Here is a 20,884-nt window from a genome sequence, read left to right as displayed (position 1 = left end):
GGGAGAGGCTTTGTACAAATCTCATATTTTTAAAACAAAGTTTAAAACAAAATGCACACAGGAGGAACTCAAAAATAAAAAATACAAGCACCTCACAGCCACCTGAAAAAACATTTGAAATTAAGTGCTTAATAAAATTAGGGTGGGATTATACACCACTCACAATTCATTCATTCATTCAGAGCAGCACATCTGTCCAGTGAGGAGACGTCAGTTGAACGTTTTTTAAAAACTAGGCAGTATTTTATTCCTCGTCAAGTCCGGCAGTGACTTGTAGCGTCGGGTCAAAAAACACCAAGTGGGTCCAACTGGTTAAGGATAGGACATGGTTCTCCAGTCACATGAAGCACAGCGGTCAGCCCTTAACACCATGTCTGCATAATACTAGATCTGACTCTGCTGACATCTGGACTACGGAAGGGGAATAAAAGACCGGGGTAAAACTGGAACGTCCTCTGGAGAGTAGAAGGCTGTAGTGGTTTGGGTCTTCCTGAGGCTGGTGGACCAGTCTCGTAGGGGTGTAGGAGTGGCAAGGAGGTATACGGTTAGTGGTGAAACGGCAGGGTGTTAGCTTCATCCGCTCTTGGCTATGGGGCAGTATGGTAGGGGGTTAGGGGGGCAGTATGGTAGGTGGTAGAGGGGCAGTATGGTAGGGGGTTAGGGGGGCAGTATGGTAGGGGGTTAGGGGGGGCAGTATGGTAGGTGGTTAGGGGGGCAGTATGGTAGGGGGTTAGGGGGGGCAGTATGGTAGGGGGGCAGTATGGTAGGGGGGCAGTATGGTAGGGGGTTAGGGGGGGCAGTATGGTAGGGGGGGCAGTATGGTAGGGGGTTAGGGGGGGCAGTATGGTAGGGGGTTAGGGGGGCAGTATGGTAGGGGGTTAGGGGGGGCAGTATGGTAGGGGGTTAGGGGGGGCAGTATGGTAGGGGGGGCAGTATGGTAGGGGGTTAGGGGGGGCAGTATGGTAGGGGGGGCAGTATGGTAGGGGGTTAGGGGGGGCAGTATGGTAGGGGGTAGGGGGGCAGTATGGTAGGGGGTAGGGGGGCAGTATGGTAGGGGGTTAGGGGGGGCAGTATGGTAGGGGGTTAGGGGGGGCAGTATGGTAGGGGGTAGGGGGGGGCAGTATGGTAGGGGGTTAGGGGGGGCAGTATGGTAGGGGGTAGGGGGGGCAGTATGGTAGGGGGTTAGGGGGGGCAGTATGGTAGGGGGTTAGGGGGGGCAGTATGGTAGGGGGGGGCAGTATGGTAGGGGGTTAGGGGGGGCAGTATGGTAGGGGTTAGGGGGGGCAGTATGGTAGGGTGTTAGGGGGCAGTATGGTAGGGGGTTAGGGGGGGCAGTATGGTAGGGGGTTAGGGGGGGCAGTATGGTAGGGGGTTAGGGGGGGCAGTATGGTAGGGGGGGCAGTATGGTAGGGGGGGCAGTATGGTAGGGGGTTAGGGGGGGCAGTATGGTAGGGGGGGCAGTATGGTAGGGGAGGCAGTATGGTAGGGGGGGCAGTATGGTAGGGGGTTAGGGGGGGCAGTATGGTAGGGGGGCAGTATGGTAGGGGGTTAGGGGGGGCAGTATGGTAGGGGGTTAGGGGGGCAGTATGGTAGGGGGTTAGGGGGGGCAGTATGGTAGGGGGGCAGTATGGTAGGGGGGCAGTATGGTAGGGGGGCAGTATGGTAGGGGGGCAGTATGGTAGGGGGTTAGGGGGGGCAGTATGGTAGGGGGGCAGTATGGTAGGGGGGCAGTATGGTAGGGGGGCAGTATGGTAGGGGGGTATCATAGCTTCTTCAGCCTGCTGTACAGCTCTCTCTTGCTGCGCTCCCCGGCCCAGGTCCTGCTCTTCAGTCGGAACTTTCTCAAGTCCTCTTTAAAGTCCTGGTGGTTCATGGATCGGTACCCCTGGGGCTCACACTGCATCTACACACACAGACACAGAGAGAGAGACCAGTTACAACCACTATCTGACAGACACACAGAGAGACAGACACACAGAGAGAGACCAGTTGCAACCACTATCTGACAGACACACAGAGAGAGAGACCAGTTGCAACCACTATCTGACAGAGAGAGAGACCAGTTGCAACCACTATCCGACAGACACACAGAGAGAGACCAGTTACAACCACTATCCAACAGACACAGAGAGACCAGTTGCAACCACTATCTGACAGACACAGAGAGAGAGACCAGTTGCAACCACTATCTGACAGACACACAGAGAGAGAGACCAGTTGCAACCACTATCTGACAGACACACAGAGAGAGAGACCAGTTGCAACCACTATCTGACAGACACACAGAGAGAGACCAGTTGCAACCACTATCCGACAGACACAGAGAGGGAGACCAGTTGCAACCACTATCTGACAGACACACAGAGAGAGACCAGTTGCAACCACTATCTAACAGACACACAGAGAGGGAGACCAGTTGCAACCACTATCTGACAGACACACAGAGAGAGAGACCAGTTGCAACCACTATCCGACAGACACACAGAGAGAGAGACCAGGTGCAACCACTATCTGACACACACAGAGAGAGAGACCAGTTACAACCACTATCCAACAGACACAGAGAGAGACCAGTTGCAACCACTATCTGACAGACACACAGAGAGGGAGACCAGTTGCAACCACTATCTGACAGACACACAGAGAGAGAGACCAGTTGCAACCACTATCTGACAGAGAGAGACCAGTTGCAACCACTATCTGACAGACACACAAAGAGAGAGACCAGTTGCAACCACTATCCGACAGACACACAGAGAGAGAGACCAGTTGCAACCACTATCTGATAGACACACAGAGAGGGAGACCAGTTGCAACCACTATCTGACAGACACACAGAGAGAGAGACCAGTTGCAACCACTATCCGACAGACACACAGAGAGAGAGACCAGGTGCAACCACTATCTGACACACACAGAGAGAGAGACCAGTTACAACCACTATCCAACAGACACAGAGAGAGACCAGTTGCAACCACTATCTGACAGACACACAGAGAGAGAGACCAGTTGCAACCACTATCTGACAGACACACAGAGAGGGAGACCAGTTGCAACCACTATCTGACAGACACACAGAGAGGGAGACCAGTTGCAACCACTATCTGACAGACACACAGAGAGAGAGACCAGTTGCAACCACTATCTGACAGAGAGAGAGACCAGTTGCAACCACTATCTGACAGACACACAAAGAGAGAGACCAGTTGCAACCACTATCCGACAGACACAGAGAGAGACCAGTTGCAACCACTATCTGACAGACACAGAGAGAGACCAGTTGCAACCACTATCTGACAGACACAGAGAGAGACCAGTTGCAACCACTATCTGACAGACACACAGAGAGAGAGACCAGTTGCAACCACTATCTGACAGACACACAGAGAGAGAGACCAGTTGCAACCATTATCCAACAGACAGAGAGGGAGACCAGTTGCAACCACTATCTGACAGACACACAGAGAGGGAGACCAGTTGCAACCACTATCTGACAGACACACAGAGAGAGACCAGTTGCAACCACTATCCGACAGACACAGAGAGGGAGACCAGTTGCAACCACTATCTGACAGACACACAGAGAGAGAGACCAGGTGCAACCACTATCTAACAGACACACAGAGAGGGAGACCAGTTGCAACCACTATCTGACAGACACACAGAGAGAGAGACCAGTTGCAACCACTATCCGACAGACACACAGAGAGAGAGACCAGGTGCAACCACTATCTGACACACACAGAGAGAGAGACCAGTTACAACCACTATCCAACAGACACAGAGAGAGACCAGTTGCAACCACTATCTGACAGACACACAGAGAGGGAGACCAGTTGCAACCACTATCTGACAGACACACAGAGAGAGAGACCAGTTGCAACCACTATCTGACAGAGAGAGACCAGTTGCAACCACTATCTGACAGACACACAAAGAGAGAGACCAGTTGCAACCACTATCCGACAGACACACAGAGAGAGAGACCAGTTGCAACCATTATCCAACAGACAGAGAGGGAGACCAGTTGCAACCACTATCTGACAGACACACAGAGAGAGAGACCAGTTGCAACCACTATCCGACAGACACACAGAGAGAGAGACCAGTTGCAACCATTATCCAACAGACAGAGAGGGAGACCAGTTGCAACCACTATCTGACAGACACACAGAGAGAGAGACCAGTTGCAACCACTATCCGACAGACACACAGAGAGAGAGACCAGGTGCAACCACTATCTGACACACACAGAGAGAGAGACCAGTTACAACCACTATCCAACAGACACAGAGAGAGACCAGTTGCAACCACTATCTGACAGACACACAGAGAGAGAGACCAGTTGCAACCACTATCTGACAGACACACAGAGAGGGAGACCAGTTGCAACCACTATCTGACAGACACACAGAGAGGGAGACCAGTTGCAACCACTATCTGACAGACACACAGAGAGAGAGACCAGTTGCAACCACTATCTGACAGAGAGAGAGACCAGTTGCAACCACTATCTGACAGACACACAAAGAGAGAGACCAGTTGCAACCACTATCCGACAGACACAGAGAGAGACCAGTTGCAACCACTATCTGACAGACACAGAGAGAGACCAGTTGCAACCACTATCTGACAGACACAGAGAGAGACCAGTTGCAACCACTATCTGACAGACACACAGAGAGAGAGACCAGTTGCAACCACTATCTGACAGACACACAGAGAGAGAGACCAGTTGCAACCATTATCCAACAGACAGAGAGGGAGACCAGTTGCAACCACTATCTGACAGACACACAGAGAGGGAGACCAGTTGCAACCACTATCTGACAGACACACAGAGAGAGAGACCAGTTGCAACCACTATCTGACAGACACACAGAGAGAGAGACCAGTTGCAACCACTATCTGACAGACACAGAGAGAGACCAGTTGCAACCACTATCCAACAGACACAGAGAGAGAGACCAGTTGCAACCACTATCTAACAGACACAGAGAGAGACCAGTTGCAACCACTATCTAACAGACACAGAGAGACCAGTTGCAACCACTATCTGACAGACACACAGAGAGAGACCAGTTGCAACCACTATCTGACAGACACACAGAGAGGGAGACCAGTTGCAACCACTATCCGACAGACACACAGAGACCAGTTGCAACCACTATCTGACAGACACACAGAGAGAGACCAGTTGCAACCACTATCTGACAGACACACAGAGAGGGAGACCAGTTGCAACCACTATCTGACAGACACACAGAGAGGGAGACCAGTTGCAACCACTATCTGACAGACACACAGAGAGGGAGACCAGTTGCAACCACTATCTGACAGACACACAGAGAGAGAGACCAGTTGCAACCACTATCTAACAGACACAGAGAGAGACCAGTTGCAACCACTATCTGACAGACACAGAGAGACCAGTTGCAACCACTATCTAACAGACACAGAGAGAGAGAGACCAGTTACAACCACTATCTGACAGACACACAGAGAGAGACCAGTTGCAACCACTATCTAACAGACACAGAGAGAGACCAGTTACAACCACTATCTAACAGACACACAGAGAGACCAGTTAAAACCACTCTAATAGGTTAGATCCACACTAGTAAAGGGATCTCCACTAATGCATTGTGAGTAAATAAATGTCTAGTAGCCAAACTCTGTATCCTAACTGAATGGCTTTTGTTAAAAATATTAAATGACCATTTCAATGAATTCACTTTTGATTATTTATTGATAAGGCCATCAAAATGTTTACATGTATGATTGTGGATTGTGTTTTACCTGGAAGTGAGGGAAGAACTCTTTGTAGCCCCCCTTGAGGATGTAGAGTTCTGGGTAGTGCAGGTTAGGGTACTCGTTCATCGTCCTGTCCCTCTCGCGTACGAAGCGACACATCCTGGGACCCCGCTCGGAAGAGAACTCACAGTGGAAGACGAGGAGGACCCTGCGGTCGGGGGAGAGGGGGGCGATGGGGCTGCGCAGGAGGTACTCCTCAACCTGTTCCTCCTGGTGGAGGTTCAGGGCTCCTTTGATGTGACCCCCGTCAAACTCATACGGGTAGCGACAGTCAATCACCATGATCCTCTCCACAAGATGGTCCAGCTGGCCGCTCAGAGCTGACACCATCTGAGGAACAGACGGGTTAGTCCCAGGTTCTGGTCATCCTTAACTACAATACAACACTTAGAGCAGGCCCATATGGACAAACACTCATATCGCCATCAATTTAACTATTTTGTGCGATAACAAATACGATTTAAAAAAAAAGTGAATGGACAGTTAGTTGACATTAGTGTCTGGGCTCTAGACAGTTTTTTCCAGTGCCATGTAGGACAACTGAGATGGTAGCCTATGATAAAACAAAATTCAGCCATTTCATCTAACATATCCAGGAAATGCATGATTTATATTTTGATGTGCAAACGGTCAAAATAGGATCCAGAATTAGAGATCTTGTCTCTTCAGAGAATTTGCTGACATCTGTGCATATTGGCCTATTGACTATTTTATTAAAATGTCCATGTCTCCCGTAATCTGGTTTTGGCTCCACCAATGGAGGGATCCCATTGAACAACGTTGCTGGCTATTCTGGCAATTGGTATATCCAACTCACCTCACAGGGTTCCTAGCCCATGTCCCCAGTTTATTTATTTTTGATTTATTTTACCAGGTAAGTTGACTGAGAACACATTCTCATTTACATTTACATTTTAGTCATTTAGCAGACGCTCTTATCGAGAGCGACTTACAGTTAGTGAATACATTATTATTATTATTATTATTATTTTTTAATACTGGCCCCCCGTGGGGGCAGCAACGACCTGGGCCCAGTTGGCAGTAAACGCACTCGTGGAAACAAAAAAATAACGTACTGCTATGTGATGGATATATTCTTTTTTTTTTGGGGATGCCTCTTCGCACCCACCCTCCTTCTGAATAGTCCACACGTCTGATGCAGTTTGGAACACGTGGCATAACCAATCGATTATCGCCACGTCCGATGCAGTTTGGAACACGTGGCATAACCAATCGATTATCGCCACGTCCGATGCAGTTTGGAACACGTGGCATAACCAATCGATTATCGCCACGTCCGATACAGTTTGGAACACGTGGCATAACCAATCGATTATCAAAACGTCCGATACAGTTTGGAACACGTGGCATAACCAATCGATTATCGCCACGTCTGATGCAGTTTGGAACACGTGGCATAACCAATCGATTATCGCCACGTCCGATACAGTTTGGAACACGTGGCATAACCAATCGATTATCGCCACGTCTGATGCAGTTTGGAACACGTGGCATAACCAATCGATTATCGCCACGTCTGATACAGTTTGGAACACGTGGCATAACCAATCGATTATCAAAACGTCCGATACAGTTTGGAACACGTGGCATAACCAATCGATTATCGCCACGTCTGATACAGTTTGGAACACGTGTCATAACCAATCGATTATCGCCACGGCTTTGCACATCCCGCCCCAAGCAGACACCAAAAATGCTCTCAAAAGATCTTCATTGGACCCTGAACAAACTGGAGACCGTTCATTGTCGCGGGGGACTTTAACAAAAGTAATTTGAGAACCGTGCTCCCGAATTACTATAAAAACAGACTGTCCAACGCAGAAGTTTTATGCTGGACATTTTACATTTTAGTCATTTAGCAGATGCTCTTATCCAGAGCAACACAGTTAGTGAGTGCATACATTTTTATACTGGCCCCCCGTGGGAAACGAACCCATAACCCTGGCATTGCAAGCGCCATGCTCTACCAACTGAGCTACAGGGGACACTGTGACACGGATAGAAGGCCATCTCCCTTTCGGCAAATCTGACCATGACTCCATTTTGCTCCCCCCGCCTACAAACAGTCTCAAGAGGGATGTTCTGGTGGTCAGGTCTGTACAACGCTTGTCTGACCAATCAGAATCCATGCTCCAAGACTTTTGATCATGTGGACTGGAATATATGTTCCAGTTGACTCAGTCATCGAATTCATAAAAAAAATGCATAGATGACCTGATACCGATTGGTGTCTTTCAAAACTAATCCGAATCAAAAACAGTGGATTGATAGCAGCCTTGTCTGAAAACAGAAGGAGAAAGATGCTGCTTATAAAAACGGCAGGGTGACCGGGGATAATAGTTTGGTTAAACAGTACAAATACGACCTACACAGATTGATCAAGATGGTGGAACACAAGTATAGAGACAAAGAGGAGGAGGAATTCAGGGGTCGGACACAAGGCGTTTGTGGTAGAAGCTCCTGACGATCACAGACTACAAAAAGAAACCCAGCAATGGACACCTACGCCGCCCTACCGGCTGAGTTAAACAGCTTTTTCTCAAGAGTCAGCACAATGCCCCTTAGCTGCCGAGGAGACAACGTGGCTACACTCACAGTCTCCACGGAGGACGTATGGAAGTCATTTAAACGTTTTAACCCTCACAAGGATTCCGGCCCAGACGGCATCCCTAGCCGTGCCTTCAGAGCATGTGCAGACCAGCTGGCTGTTGTGTTCTGACATGTTCAATCTCTCCCTAGCTCAGGCCTCTATCCCCACCTGCTTCAAGATGTCCGCCATCATCCCCCTGCCCAAGAAAGGGAACGTAACTGAACTACTACCGACTAGTAGCACTCACTTCTGTCATCATGAAGTGCTTTGATAGGCTAGTCAAAGACTATATCACCTCCTCCCTCCCCGACACGCTCGACCCTCTCCAATTCACCTACCGCTCGACCCTCTCCAATTCACCTACCGCTCGACCCTCTCCAATTCACCTACCGCCCCGACACTCCACCCTCTCCAATTCACCTACCGCCCGACAGATCCACGGACGACGCAATCGCCATTACACTGCACACTGCCCTTACCCACCTGGACAAGAGGAATGCTTATGTGAGGATGCTGTTCACGGACTACAGCTCGGCCTTCAATACCATAGTGCCCTCTAAGCTCTCTGCCCTGAACTCCTCCCTGTGCAACTGGGTCCTGGACTTCCTGACGGACCAGCCCCAGACGGTGAAGGTAGGCAACATTACCACCTCCACACTGACCCTCAACACAGGGAACCCACAAGGGTGCGTCCTCCACACTGACCCTCAACACAGGGGCCCCACAAGGGTGCGTCCTCCACACTGACCCTCAACACAGGGGCCCCACAAGGGTGCGTCCTCCACACTGACCCTCAACACAGGGGCCCCACAAGGGTGCGTCCTCCACACTGACCCTCAACACAGGAGCCCCACAAGGGTGCGTCCTCAGTCCCCTCCTGTCCTCCTGTATATACCCACGATTGCATGGCCTCACAGAGTTACTGGTGACAAGAACTCAATATTAACTGGTGAGAAATAAATGACACTCTCAGAAAGCTCGCCATGACACACTCTCAGAAAGCTCGCCATGACACACTCTCAGAAAGCGCGCCGTTATACACTCTCAGAAAGCTCGCCATGACACACTCTCAGAGCGGAGACTAACTACAACAGTAGTTCATTGAAAGCTGTCTTTTTTTACCAATAGCATTTTGAGCAACGGTCAGATGCTTGTGCTTCTCAGAATGCATCTCTCCCTCCTCCGTGTCACAGTGGGGAGAGGGAGGGAGGGAGAGTCCGCAGCCGACAGCCAAACAGAGACAGGCAGATTCTTTCATAGCAGGATTCAACATAATGCGTAGGCTGTTACTGTTGACCAAGTAATGGTTCTAGAACAATCTACTGGAACGCTGTGTAGCAAAAGCCCCAAGAATTACAGACGGAAGCAAAATGCGTTGGTAAGAGGAAGGCAATGTCGGTGTGGTTACCTTTGGGGTCATCATCCCAGTTTAGCTACTAAAACCTCTATTGGATTAATGTTTGATTAACTTCTTGTTCGACTAGGATAGAACTTCCCTAATATTTGACTACCGTACGATATATTGCTAGAGGCCTTATAAAAGTTAGTTCAAGGAGTGTTTACTAGTCAAATAAACTGAAGGGGCTTGGCAGGCTGGAGGTTGTGAGGAGAGAAGACTGGGGGCCTTGGTCAAAAGTAGTGCACTAAATAGGGAATAATCGGGGGCCATTTGAGACGCATGCTGTATCTCACCATCTCAGGAGTGATGTATTTCAGGTCCTGATGTTTGCCCTCCACGGTGGATAGGACAAAAGGTTTGGTGAAATCTCCAATCAGCTCCTTGTCCTGGTCAGACTCACTAGTGTCCAGCAGCTTCTCAATCTCTGTGTGGTTACAGAACGACTTGGAAGGAGAGAGAGAGAGAGAGAAGGAACAGTTAGATCTCTGTGTGGTTACAAAATGACAGAGAGGAGAGAGGACATTGAGCAGGGAGTACCAGGACCAGTTGACTGTAAGGGGAGACATTGATCAGGTACCTACCATCTTTCTGGGAGAGCAGTCATCCTGGTCTACGGTGGTGATGTGCGTTTCCGCCAGGCTGCGTCGCCTCTTCACCCTGACAGGCGTGTTCTCATCCCGGGGACGCTCGGGACGCTTGAGGGGGGCGCGGCCCAACTGACTGGGCATGGAGGGGGAGCGGAACAGACCCCGCGGACGACAACCAACCACCATCTGAAGAGGGTGAGATTAGGAAGAGATTAGATTGGTCTGCAATTATAAAAACTATGGACATCTGCAGCAACCAAATCTAAAGGTAGCTCTACAGAGAAACCAAAAGTCTGCTGGACATTTTAAACCAAGGACAAGACAGATGGTGTCACATCCACAGAACGCCACGCGGCCACGTCACTAGCAGAAGAGGTGATGCCTCCTACCGAGTCTGCTGCGGTGATGTCCCTCACTAGTGGAGCAGTGAGCAGGCTGGCCATCCCCAAGGGCATGTCACACTCCGTCTCTTCACAGTCATCCAGAACGTCAAGGAAACCATCATCATCATCCTCATTAAGGGAGCAGGTCAGGGAGGAGCGGCGCAGAAACATGGGGCTGCTGTCATCCAATGAGTTGAGGCGCTGCGACGAGGGCGGGGACAGCTAGAGGTGAAAGGGAGGAGAAGAAGGCTTAGCTTTCATTTTTTTTTAAATCACTCACAACTACAACAACATCTGGTCCACTGTAATGTGTTGACGTGTGTGAAGGGCTAAGGGGTGTGTCAGTCACTCTCTGTACTACCCACCATGAGTGCTGGGGCAGAGTTGGGCCGACGGGCAAAGTCCTTGTTCTGGCCTCCTCCACTATGGAAGGACCTCGTACGGCAGCGCGACGCGGGCTTGGAGGGCTTCTTAAACTCAAACCCCTCCCCCTGGTTCTCCTTGTTGCCCTGTCCGCCATGCCCAGAGGAGGCTGCTGTATCCTGGACTGAGCCGTAGTGTCCGAAGGCCCCGTAGCGCCGCTGCTGGCTCTCTGGGTCCCGGCTCTCTGGGTCCCGGCTCTTCAGAGCCGGACTGGAGCCTAGCAGCAGCGGTAGAGAGTTGATTCTTCGGATTGGCATTTTACTGTCAAGAGAAGAATCTAGTTGGAACGGTGGATGGACACACTAGATCAATAAATGAGATGAGATGTTCTGCGTTAATGATCCCAACAACTCCCCGAAGAGCAACATAGATAGGTTGAGTAGGAAAAAATAAAACCGTTGATTATTGGTTGTTGGCAGGTCACTGAACTACCCAGGTCCTTCTCCTTGAAACCAAGAGAGTAGAGCAGCAGAGGGTGGCACTAGCTACATTACTTACTCATTGCCAACTCTCCCAGACTGCAGAAAGGCCTTCTCAAACCTGCAGGAGAACAAAAGACAAAACCATTCAGTGAGAGAATTATAGTGGAGAAACTTCTGAACCAGTGAGGGGGTGACGGAGCCAAGCAAGATCCCACCTAGGTAGGCGGTCCCAAATGACACCCTATTCTCCGGCCCTGGTAAAAACAGTAGATAAGGAACAGGGTGCCAGTTGGGTTGCATCATAGCTTACGGTCTGTCTAGTCGGGTTTATAAAAATGTGCAATGAGCATAAAATGACTCATTTATAATAGGAATTGGCAACTCATTCTCATTCTGATAAATAAGCATCTTATCCAAGGTAGGCGACTTGATTTCAACATCTAAATAAAGCGAACCGGTTATGTTGTTCAAACAGTTGGGAGACGGACAGGAGTGTGTGTTCATAACAGTTCAACTGTTCTACCTCGTTAGCAAGCAAATAGATCCACGTTTGCTAGACTTTAAATATGAAGATTAGCCGGCTACTCACTAGCACGTGGACTTTATGCTTGAGAGATTGATTATGAGACCTGTGTTCATGTTCTATAATGTCTGCTACCAGAAGTTGGTCACTATTGGTGAATGTGGTTCTGGTCAAATGTGTAACAAAAAAATTTCATAGGACAGGCTTGAAAGCCAGATCAGTGATTCGTGAAAAAAAAAAAAAAGCAAGTTAAACAATTTTGATAAAATAATTACATTATTAGTGGGTCTTACAGTTGTAGAGTTAGCCTAGGTATAATTTCGCACGCCCTGAATTCATTAGATTATTGCAGACTGTTTGAAATGCAGTGTATTGACCTTAACATTGTGCAACAAAGCTTAGAGAAAACATGATTTAAAAATATATATTGTGAATCACCCATACGAATGAATTATTTTTTGATATTTTTTAAGATATCTTGCCTTCAGAAAGTATTCAAACCCCTTGACCTTATCCACATTTTGTTGTGTTGAAGCCTGATTTTTTTATTTTTTAAAATCTCACCCATCTAAACACAATACCCCCATAATGACACGGTGAAACTACAGAAATCTCATTTACACAAGTATTCAACCCCCTGAGTAAATACATGTTAGCATTGATTACAGCTGTGAGTCTTTCTGGGTAAGTCTAAGGGTGTTCACATATAGTCCTCTTTAAAAAGAAACCCATCTCAGTTCTCTTTAAAGTGTATTCACACTGCCCTCTGCTTTGAATGAGGACTCAACTCTTTTGCCAGTTTTTACAAAGTGCAGGACAAGCCATTCCGTGTCATCGGACAGCTAGATACAGTTGAAGTCGGAAGTTTACATACATCTTAGCCAAATACATTTAAACTCAGTTTTTCACAATTCCTGACATTTAATTCTAGTAAAAATTCCCTGTTTTAGGTCAGTTAGGATCACCACTTTATTTTAAGAATGTGAAAATGTCAGAATAATAGTAGAGATAATTATTTCAGCTTTTATTTCTTTCATCACATTCCCAGTGGGTCAGAAGTTTACATACACTCAATTAGTATTTGGTAGCATTGTATTTAAATTGTTTAACTTGGGTCAAACGTGTCGGGTAGCCTTCCACAAGCTTCCCACAATAAGTTGGGTGAATTTTGGCTCATTCCTCCTGACAGAGCTGGTGTAACTGAGTCAGGTTTGTAGGCCTCCTTGCTCGCACACGATTTTTCAGTTCTGCCCACACATTTTCTATAGGATTGAGGTCAGGGCTTTGTGATGGCCACTCCAATACCTTGACTTTGTTGTCCTTAAGCCATTTTGCCACAACTTTGTAAGTATGCTTGGGGTCATTGTCCATTTGGAAGACCCATTTGCGACCAAGCTTTATCTTTGACTGATGTCTTGAGATGTTGCTTCAATATAAAATCGACACTTTTCCTTCCTCATGATGCCATCTATTTTGTGGAGTGCACCAGTCCCTCCTGCAGCAAAGCACCACCACAGCATGATGCTGCCACCCCCGTGCTTCACGGTTGGGATGGTGTTCTTCGGCTTGCAAGCGTCCCCCTTTTTCCTCCAAACATAACGATGGTCATTATGGCCAAAAAGTTGTATTGTTGTTTCATCAGACCAGAGGACATTTATCCAAAAAGTACAATCTTTGTCCCCATGTGCAGTTGCAAACCGTAGTCTGGCTTTTTTATGGCGGTTTTGGAGCAGTGCCTTCTTCCATGCTGAGCGGCCTTTCAGGTTATGTCGATATAGGACTCGTTTTACTGTGGATATACAGTGGGGGAAAAAAGTATTTAGTCAGCCACCAATTATGCAAGTTCTCCCACTTAAAAAGATGAGAGGCCTGTAATTTTCATCATAGGTACACATCAACTATGACCGACAAAATGAGGGAAAAAAATCCAGAAAATCACATTGTAGGATTTTTTAATGAATTTATTTGCAAATTATGGTGGAAAATAAGTATTTGGTCAATAACAAAAGTTTCTCAATACTTAGTTATATACCCTTTGTTGGCAATGACACAGGTCAAACGTTTTCTGTAAGTCTTCACAAGGTTTTCACACTGTTGCTGGTATTTTGGCCCATTCCTCCATGCAGATCTCCTCTAGAGCAGTGATGTTTTGGGGCTGTCGCTGGGCAACACAGACTTTCAACTCCCTCCAAAGATTTTCTATGGGGTTGAGATCTGGAGACTGGCTAGGCCACTCCAGGACCTTGAAATGCTTCTTACGAAGCCACTCCTTCGTTGCCCGGGCGGTGTGTTTGGGATCATTGTCATGCTGAAAGACCCAGCCACGTTTCATCTTCAATGCCCTTGCTGATGGAAGGAGGTTTTCACTCAAAATCTCACGATACATGGCCCCATTCATTCTTTCCTTTACACGGATCAGTCGTCCTGGTCCCTTTGCAGAAAAACAGCCCCAAAGCATGATGTTTCCACCCCCATGCTTCACAGTAGGTATGGTGTTCTTTGGATGCAACTCAGCATTCTTTGTCCTCCAAACACGACGAGTTGAGTTTTTACCAAAAAGTTCTATTTTGGTTTCATCTGACCATATGACATCATCCAAATGCACTCTAGCAAACTTCAGACGGGCCTGGACATGTACTGGCTTAAGCAGGGGGACACGTCTGGCACTGCAGGATTTGAGTCCCTGGCGGCGTAGTGTGTTACTGATGGTAGGCTTTGTTACTTTGGTCCCAGCTCTCTGCAGGTCATTCACTAGGTCCCCCCGTGTGGTTCTGGGATTTTTGCTCAACGTTCTTGTGATCATTTTGACCCCACGGGGTGAGATCTTGCGTGGAGCCCCAGATCGAGGGAGATTATCAGTGGTCTTGTATGTCTTCCATTTCCTAATAATTGCTCCCACAGTTGATTTCTTCAGACCAAGCTGCTTACCTATTGCAGATTCAGTCTTCCCAGCCTGGTGCAGGTCTACAATTTTGTTTCTGGTGTCCTTTGACAGCTCTTTGGTCTTGGCCATAGTGGAGTTTGAAGTGTGACTGTTTGAGGTTGTGGACAGGTGTCTTTTATACTGATAACAAGTTCAAACAGGTGCCATTAATACAGGTAACGAGTGGAGGACAGAGGAGCCTCTTAAAGAAGAAGTTACAGGTCTGTGAGAGCTAGAAATCTTGCTTGTTTGTAGGTGACCAAATACTTATTTTCCACCATAATTTGCAAATAAATTCAAAAAAAATCCTACAATGTGATTTTCTGGATTTTTTCCCCTCAATTTGTCTGTCATAGTTGACGTGTACCTATGATGAAAATTACAGGCCTCTCGTCTTTTTAAGTGGGAGAACTTGCACAATTGGTGGCTGACTAAATACTTTTCCCCCCCACTGTAGATACTTTTGTACCTGTTTCCTCCAGCATCTTCACAAGGTCCTTTGCTGTTGTTCTGGGATTGATTTGCACTTTAAAACCAAAGTACGTTCATCTCTAGGAGACAGAACGCGTCTCCTTCCTGAGCGGTATGACAGCTGCGTGGTCCCATGGTGTTTATACTTACGTACTATTATTTGTACAGATGAACGTGGTACCTTCAGGCGTTTGGAAATTGCTCCCAAGGATGAACCAGACTTGTGGAGGTCTACAATTTTTTTCCGGAGGTCTTGGCTGATTTATTTTGATTTTCCCATGATGTCAAGCAAAGAGGCACTGAGTTTGAAGGTAGGCCTTGAAATACATCCACAGGTACACCTCCAATTGAGTCAAATGATGTCAATTAGCCTATCAGAAGCTTCTAAAGCCATTACATAATTTTCTGGAATTTTCCAAGCTGTTTAAAAGGCAGTCAACTTATTGTATGTAAACTTCTGACCCACTGGAAGTGTGATACAGTAAATTATAAGTGAAATAATCTGTAAACAATTGTTGGAAAAATGACTTGTGTCAAGCAAAGTAGATGTCCTAACAGACTTGCCAAAACTATTGTTTGTTAACAAGAAATTTGTGGAGTGGTTGAAAAACGAGTTTTAAATGACTCCAACCTAAGTGTATGTAAACTTCCGACTTCAACTGTATACCTACTTACATTTTGGAAGCGAATAGATTGCATTTGGGGCGGCAGGTAGCTTAGTGGTTAAGAGCGTTGTGCCAGTAACCGAAAGGTCGCTGGTTCTAATCCCCGAGCCGACTAGGTGAAAAATCTGTCGATGTGCCCTTGAGCAAGGCACTTAACCCTAAATTGCTCCTGTAAGTCACTCTGGATAAGAGCGTCTGCTAAATGACCAATTTAAATGTATTCAATTTAAATGTATTTAGTTAAAATGATGAGGTAGAATAATTATAATCAGAAGATAATATTAACATGTAAATATTACTGGTAACAGAATAAATAGCAGAAGAATAACTGCAGATTTAATAATGCTGTAATTGAAAATAGTACACCCAATGTAGGCTACTGCTAGCATTCATTTTGTATCCTGTTGTGATTGTTGTGTGGTCCTCTGTAGCTCAATTGGCAGAGCATGGCGCTTGAAACGCCAAGGGTAGTGGGTTCGATCCCCGGGACCACCCACAGGTAAAAATGTATGCACACATGACTGTAAGTCGCTTTGGATAAAAGCGTCTGCCAAATGGCATATTATTATTATCACCAAATGTTGTCTTCTCACACTAGTCAAAGCCAATAATCAAATAAACAGCTTATGAAGCTAATGCTTGCATACTTTTTTTGTATGGGTGGTCCGGCAATCGAACCCACTATCCTGGCGTTGCAAGTGCCATGCATTAACCAAATGAGCTACAGAGGACCACAGTTGGTAGCTAAACTAGTGAAACAGACAAAGAGCCTTGCTGGCTCTATAGAGAGGGAGGGAGGGACAGAGGACGGACGGTGCTGAGGAGAAGGGTGGTCCCTCCTCGTTCTTTCTGCACCTGTATGCTAAATAAGCAGCGAGGAGAGGAGAGCTGAGTGTGGGGGGGGGGGGGGGGGGGGGGGGGGAGTACAGAAGACAGGGTCTGCTAATCTTCCGTATGCCTGCTGAAGTAACAACGCTACCCTCAGCCATTCTGCAAGGAGCCTTTGTTTGCAGAGTGGAGAACTGAGGGGGGCAGGAGGAGTGTGTCTGGTTCAATGGGGAGAAGGGGTGATTGAGTTTGTTCTCGTAAAGACTATAGGGGGCTTGGGGGTACGAGGTGCCCCCTATTCAATATCTCCGGCACAGAGACCGGCGACCCCTCCCCTTTACCATTCAAACCATAAGACAGACAGGCTATGAGTGTGCCAAAAAACAGGGGGGGGGGGGCTATCACTATTAAATCCCAACACCGGTTACCCCCCCCCGAAAATACTGCAGTGAGCCATTAAACAGCTGTACGGGAGCTGAATGAATGGCCTCAGAACAAATGCTGCAGCCAAGTGTTCAGAGACGTCAGCAGATGTCTGGATATTCACCCCGAGTGTGCCGAGACAGAGACCCCGCGAGAGACTACCCACAGATTATAGGCTAGAGCAGATAATGAAACAAACTATGTAGATAATGGCATCGATATGACAGAGATAACGTGTTAGCACAACACTTTAAAAGAACCACTTGGGAAAATGCAGCCGTTTCTAAACTTTGACAGGGCCCAGGTCCTGTGGACAAAATGTCTCTAGAAAAGCTCTCAAGTTACCTAACAAAGCCTTTCTCAAAAGTCCGGTAGATCAAATATCTACGAGGGTCTTCACACTTGCTAGACTTCTCGCGAAAATACCCTTGGCTACACATATAAAGCAACGTAAACTTGTCACGTCTCGACTGCTACTTCCGGGGGTAATTCACGACACTCGCCCAACAGCTGCCCCCTTCAAGCAGGGCAGTGTAAACAGAAATGTCTTGTTGCCCCAACAGTAAAAACTGTAATAGCATAGCAGTTTTTGAAACAACTCAAAAACGTAGAGACATTTCTTATTTTTGGCACTTGTTTTGAGTTACCTGAAATTGTAGCAATTTGCTTTTAACTCATGACAAAGTATATTGAGCAAATGAAGCCTGGTTTGTTCTAAGGTAACTTTAATACGGTACCTAGCGTAAGCCTAAGAGCTCCTATCTAGCTATGGTTCAGCTAAACATCAGCATTCAGCCAGCACCTTTGTGAGGATGCAGAAATTATTTAGTTTAGCTAGCTAATGTTACCTAGCTGTGTGGCCTATATTATAATATGACACTATGATAACGTTACTGTACTTTTATATATATATTAGTATGGGAGGGGTAGATGTTCATTATTGATATGCTAATGTTACTTGATCGTGAAGCATGTTGTTCGTTAGCAGGAGTTAGCTGTGCATTGTCAGCTAAGTTAATGTGTACGGACGAGAAAATAACCCATTTTAATTATCTGCACATGCTTGTGGATTGTTGCATTATTCAAGAGTGTAACATGGTTTGGTTTCATTATTTAATATTGTAATATGTTTTAGAAGAAAAGTTGCTTGGATTGTTGAGTAGTTAGTGCTTACTGGCTACTGTGATATTTATGGTCAATTCGAGCTGCGGACCAAGAACGTGGCATTGCCAGCCACCGCGAAGGGTAAGGCAAGGATGTAACGTGAATTGAAAAGTAGAAAACTCTTGTCACTCCATCTTACGTATTGGGAATAGGGCCTATTACATAACAGCACCTGTTTGCTTCAGTAATACAGGGCAACAGGAATGGTATTGCATCTTTATGGGGGTGCAATGAATCATTAGTTGAATTGAATGTAGATTGAACATCTTCAATCAGCCTCAACTCCTGTGATCAAAAGGAATGTTGCCCTATAATCATCTTATCTGCTTAATGAAAATGAACGAAGCATCAAGCTATGGAGCTTTACCAACGGCACAATGAAGCTTTACCAACGACACAATGACAGTAAGCACAACTGATGAGATGGACTAGCCAGCCGTGTTCAGTTGGAATATGAAGGGGGGGGTGGAGGAGAATAAGAGGGGGGGGGTGGAGGAGAATAAGAGGGGGGGTGGAGGAGAATAAGAGGGGGGGTGGAGGAGAATAAGAGGGGGGGGGTGGAGGGATAGTAGGGAGGAAGGAAAGGCAAGAGGGGGGGACGCAATGCTACCACAGAGAGACTGATTGGGACAGACAAGACTATCACTTACCTCTCCTCAACATCCATGGGTTCTATGGGGCTGGGGGAATCCATACCAAGACCTGGAGGAAGATGTAGAAACGAGTCTCAGTTAGCCGTTAGCTCATTGCACAGTTGTAACAGTTAAAATAGTAACAATGCAAATTCTGAACACATTTACACACACGCCTAAACTAAAAGGGTGCCACGGGAGTAAATATCCAATCCTGTACAGTTAGGCTTTTTGCCTGTCCCGTTCATAACATTTCAATCCTATCGTGTCCTGTACTGGCACCATGTCCCTCATGCTTTCAAGGTGGTCAAACTGCACAAGTAAAAAGAAGAGTGGAACTAAAAACAGAGGACATGACAAAATATAAGGCCTATATGGGATGAACAGAAAACGAATAAATAGTTCAAGTAGGAAGCTGGTGTTCCTATTGTCGCCATCTTATTTACACGTTTTGGGGTTAAACATTTGCAGCCATCTTATTATGTTGTCTTACCAGCATCAGACGAGCAGTCGGAGGCGAAGGAGGGAATCTTCAGAAGGGGCACATGTTGTTTCCTCTTGGGAGTATCACATTGTTGGCTGTAAAGCAATGGGGTACACAATCAGACACACTTTGCTAACATTCAGCAAGTTGGCCATTTTCATTGGCTTGAAACAAACAAGTGGTTAGCTAGCCAAGTTAGCAAGCTAACTAGCTAGCTGATATAGCTAGGGTAGCTAAATTTTTGTGTCATATTATCCAGAAAACTAGCCCAACGTTAGCTAGCTCATGGCGAACCCAACCAAGATTATCGTTCAGTTCACACCCAGTTAGCTAGTATGGAAACATAGCCAGCTAGCCAACATAGCAACACACGTTTTTATGATACTCTTACCTTCCAAGACCAGCTAGATTGTTCATGTTTAGGGCCAGATTAGTGACGGGTGACAGTACAGTTGTTGGTCCAGGAGAGAAGAGATTATCGGGCAGCGACAGCGAGGAAAGCCCGGGGATTCTGTCGGGCCTGTTGACCAAGTTAGCGGCGATAGAGCTGAAATCGCTTGTAACGTTTTTAAAATCCATTCTTACAAGCTTGCTCAAAAATCTATTTTGATATCTGTTCTGAGCGCCAAAAATCCTTGAACGTAGACAAATCGAAAGATCAAGGGAACAACTACTGTTACGCGTTAGCTAGCACCCAACTTAGGAATTTGCAGAATTAATGTGAAGAGCAATGAAGGCAAAAGTAACCATGGCACGCTGTTTGCAGACCCCGTCTTGCAAAAACAAAAGAAAATCGATAACAATCTTGTCTGGAAGTATATATTATTATATACTGTCAGAGAGCTGCATTGCAATGTACTCTCCCTGACAGACCGACTCGAGTTCTGAGAAAGAAAATGCAGCTGCCTCTATTTAGGTTCAAAATAGAAACTCCCGAGCGGCAATCATTTCGGCCAATCAGATGCGTCGTTACATCCTGTACGTCCAATCAAATACGTCGTTACATCCTGCACGTCCAATCAGAGGCGGTTCCCTTTTTTTACCCTTTGTCTGGCAGGAACATGGGGAGAGTTAGGGTCGTCTACGAACCAATCAAGTGCATCATAGAGGCATGGGTCATGACAGGTAGCCA

At 46.8% G+C, this 20,884-nt stretch overlaps 1 protein-coding gene across 1 annotated transcript; it reads right to left on the bottom strand.

Annotated features, from left to right (window-relative positions):
- Nucleotides 1–1,762: 1,762 nt before the first annotated feature.
- Nucleotides 1,763–20,382, bottom strand: LOC311116211 (M-phase inducer phosphatase 2-like; the record flags this gene model as incomplete). Its single annotated transcript, XM_084191330.1, has 10 exons — nt 20,144–20,382; nt 19,762–19,847; nt 19,287–19,338; nt 11,716–11,757; nt 11,160–11,478; nt 10,801–11,016; nt 10,406–10,597; nt 10,118–10,267; nt 5,800–6,144; nt 1,763–1,903 (listed from the first exon to the last, which is right to left on the bottom strand). The coding sequence occupies exons 1-10, from the start codon at nt 20,329–20,331 to the stop codon at nt 1,763–1,765; spliced, it is 1,731 nt and encodes a 576-aa protein (XP_084047456.1). The 5' UTR covers nt 20,332–20,382.
- Nucleotides 20,383–20,884: the final 502 nt, after the last annotated feature.

This window comes from Coregonus lavaretus (assembly GCF_964263955.1).
Source record: "Coregonus lavaretus genome assembly, contig: HAP1_SCAFFOLD_3126, whole genome shotgun sequence".
Taxonomy (NCBI): Eukaryota; Metazoa; Chordata; class Actinopteri; order Salmoniformes; family Salmonidae; genus Coregonus; species Coregonus lavaretus.
The sequence above is the reverse complement of the archived record's forward strand: the minus strand, read 5'-3'. Positions and strand labels throughout refer to the sequence as shown.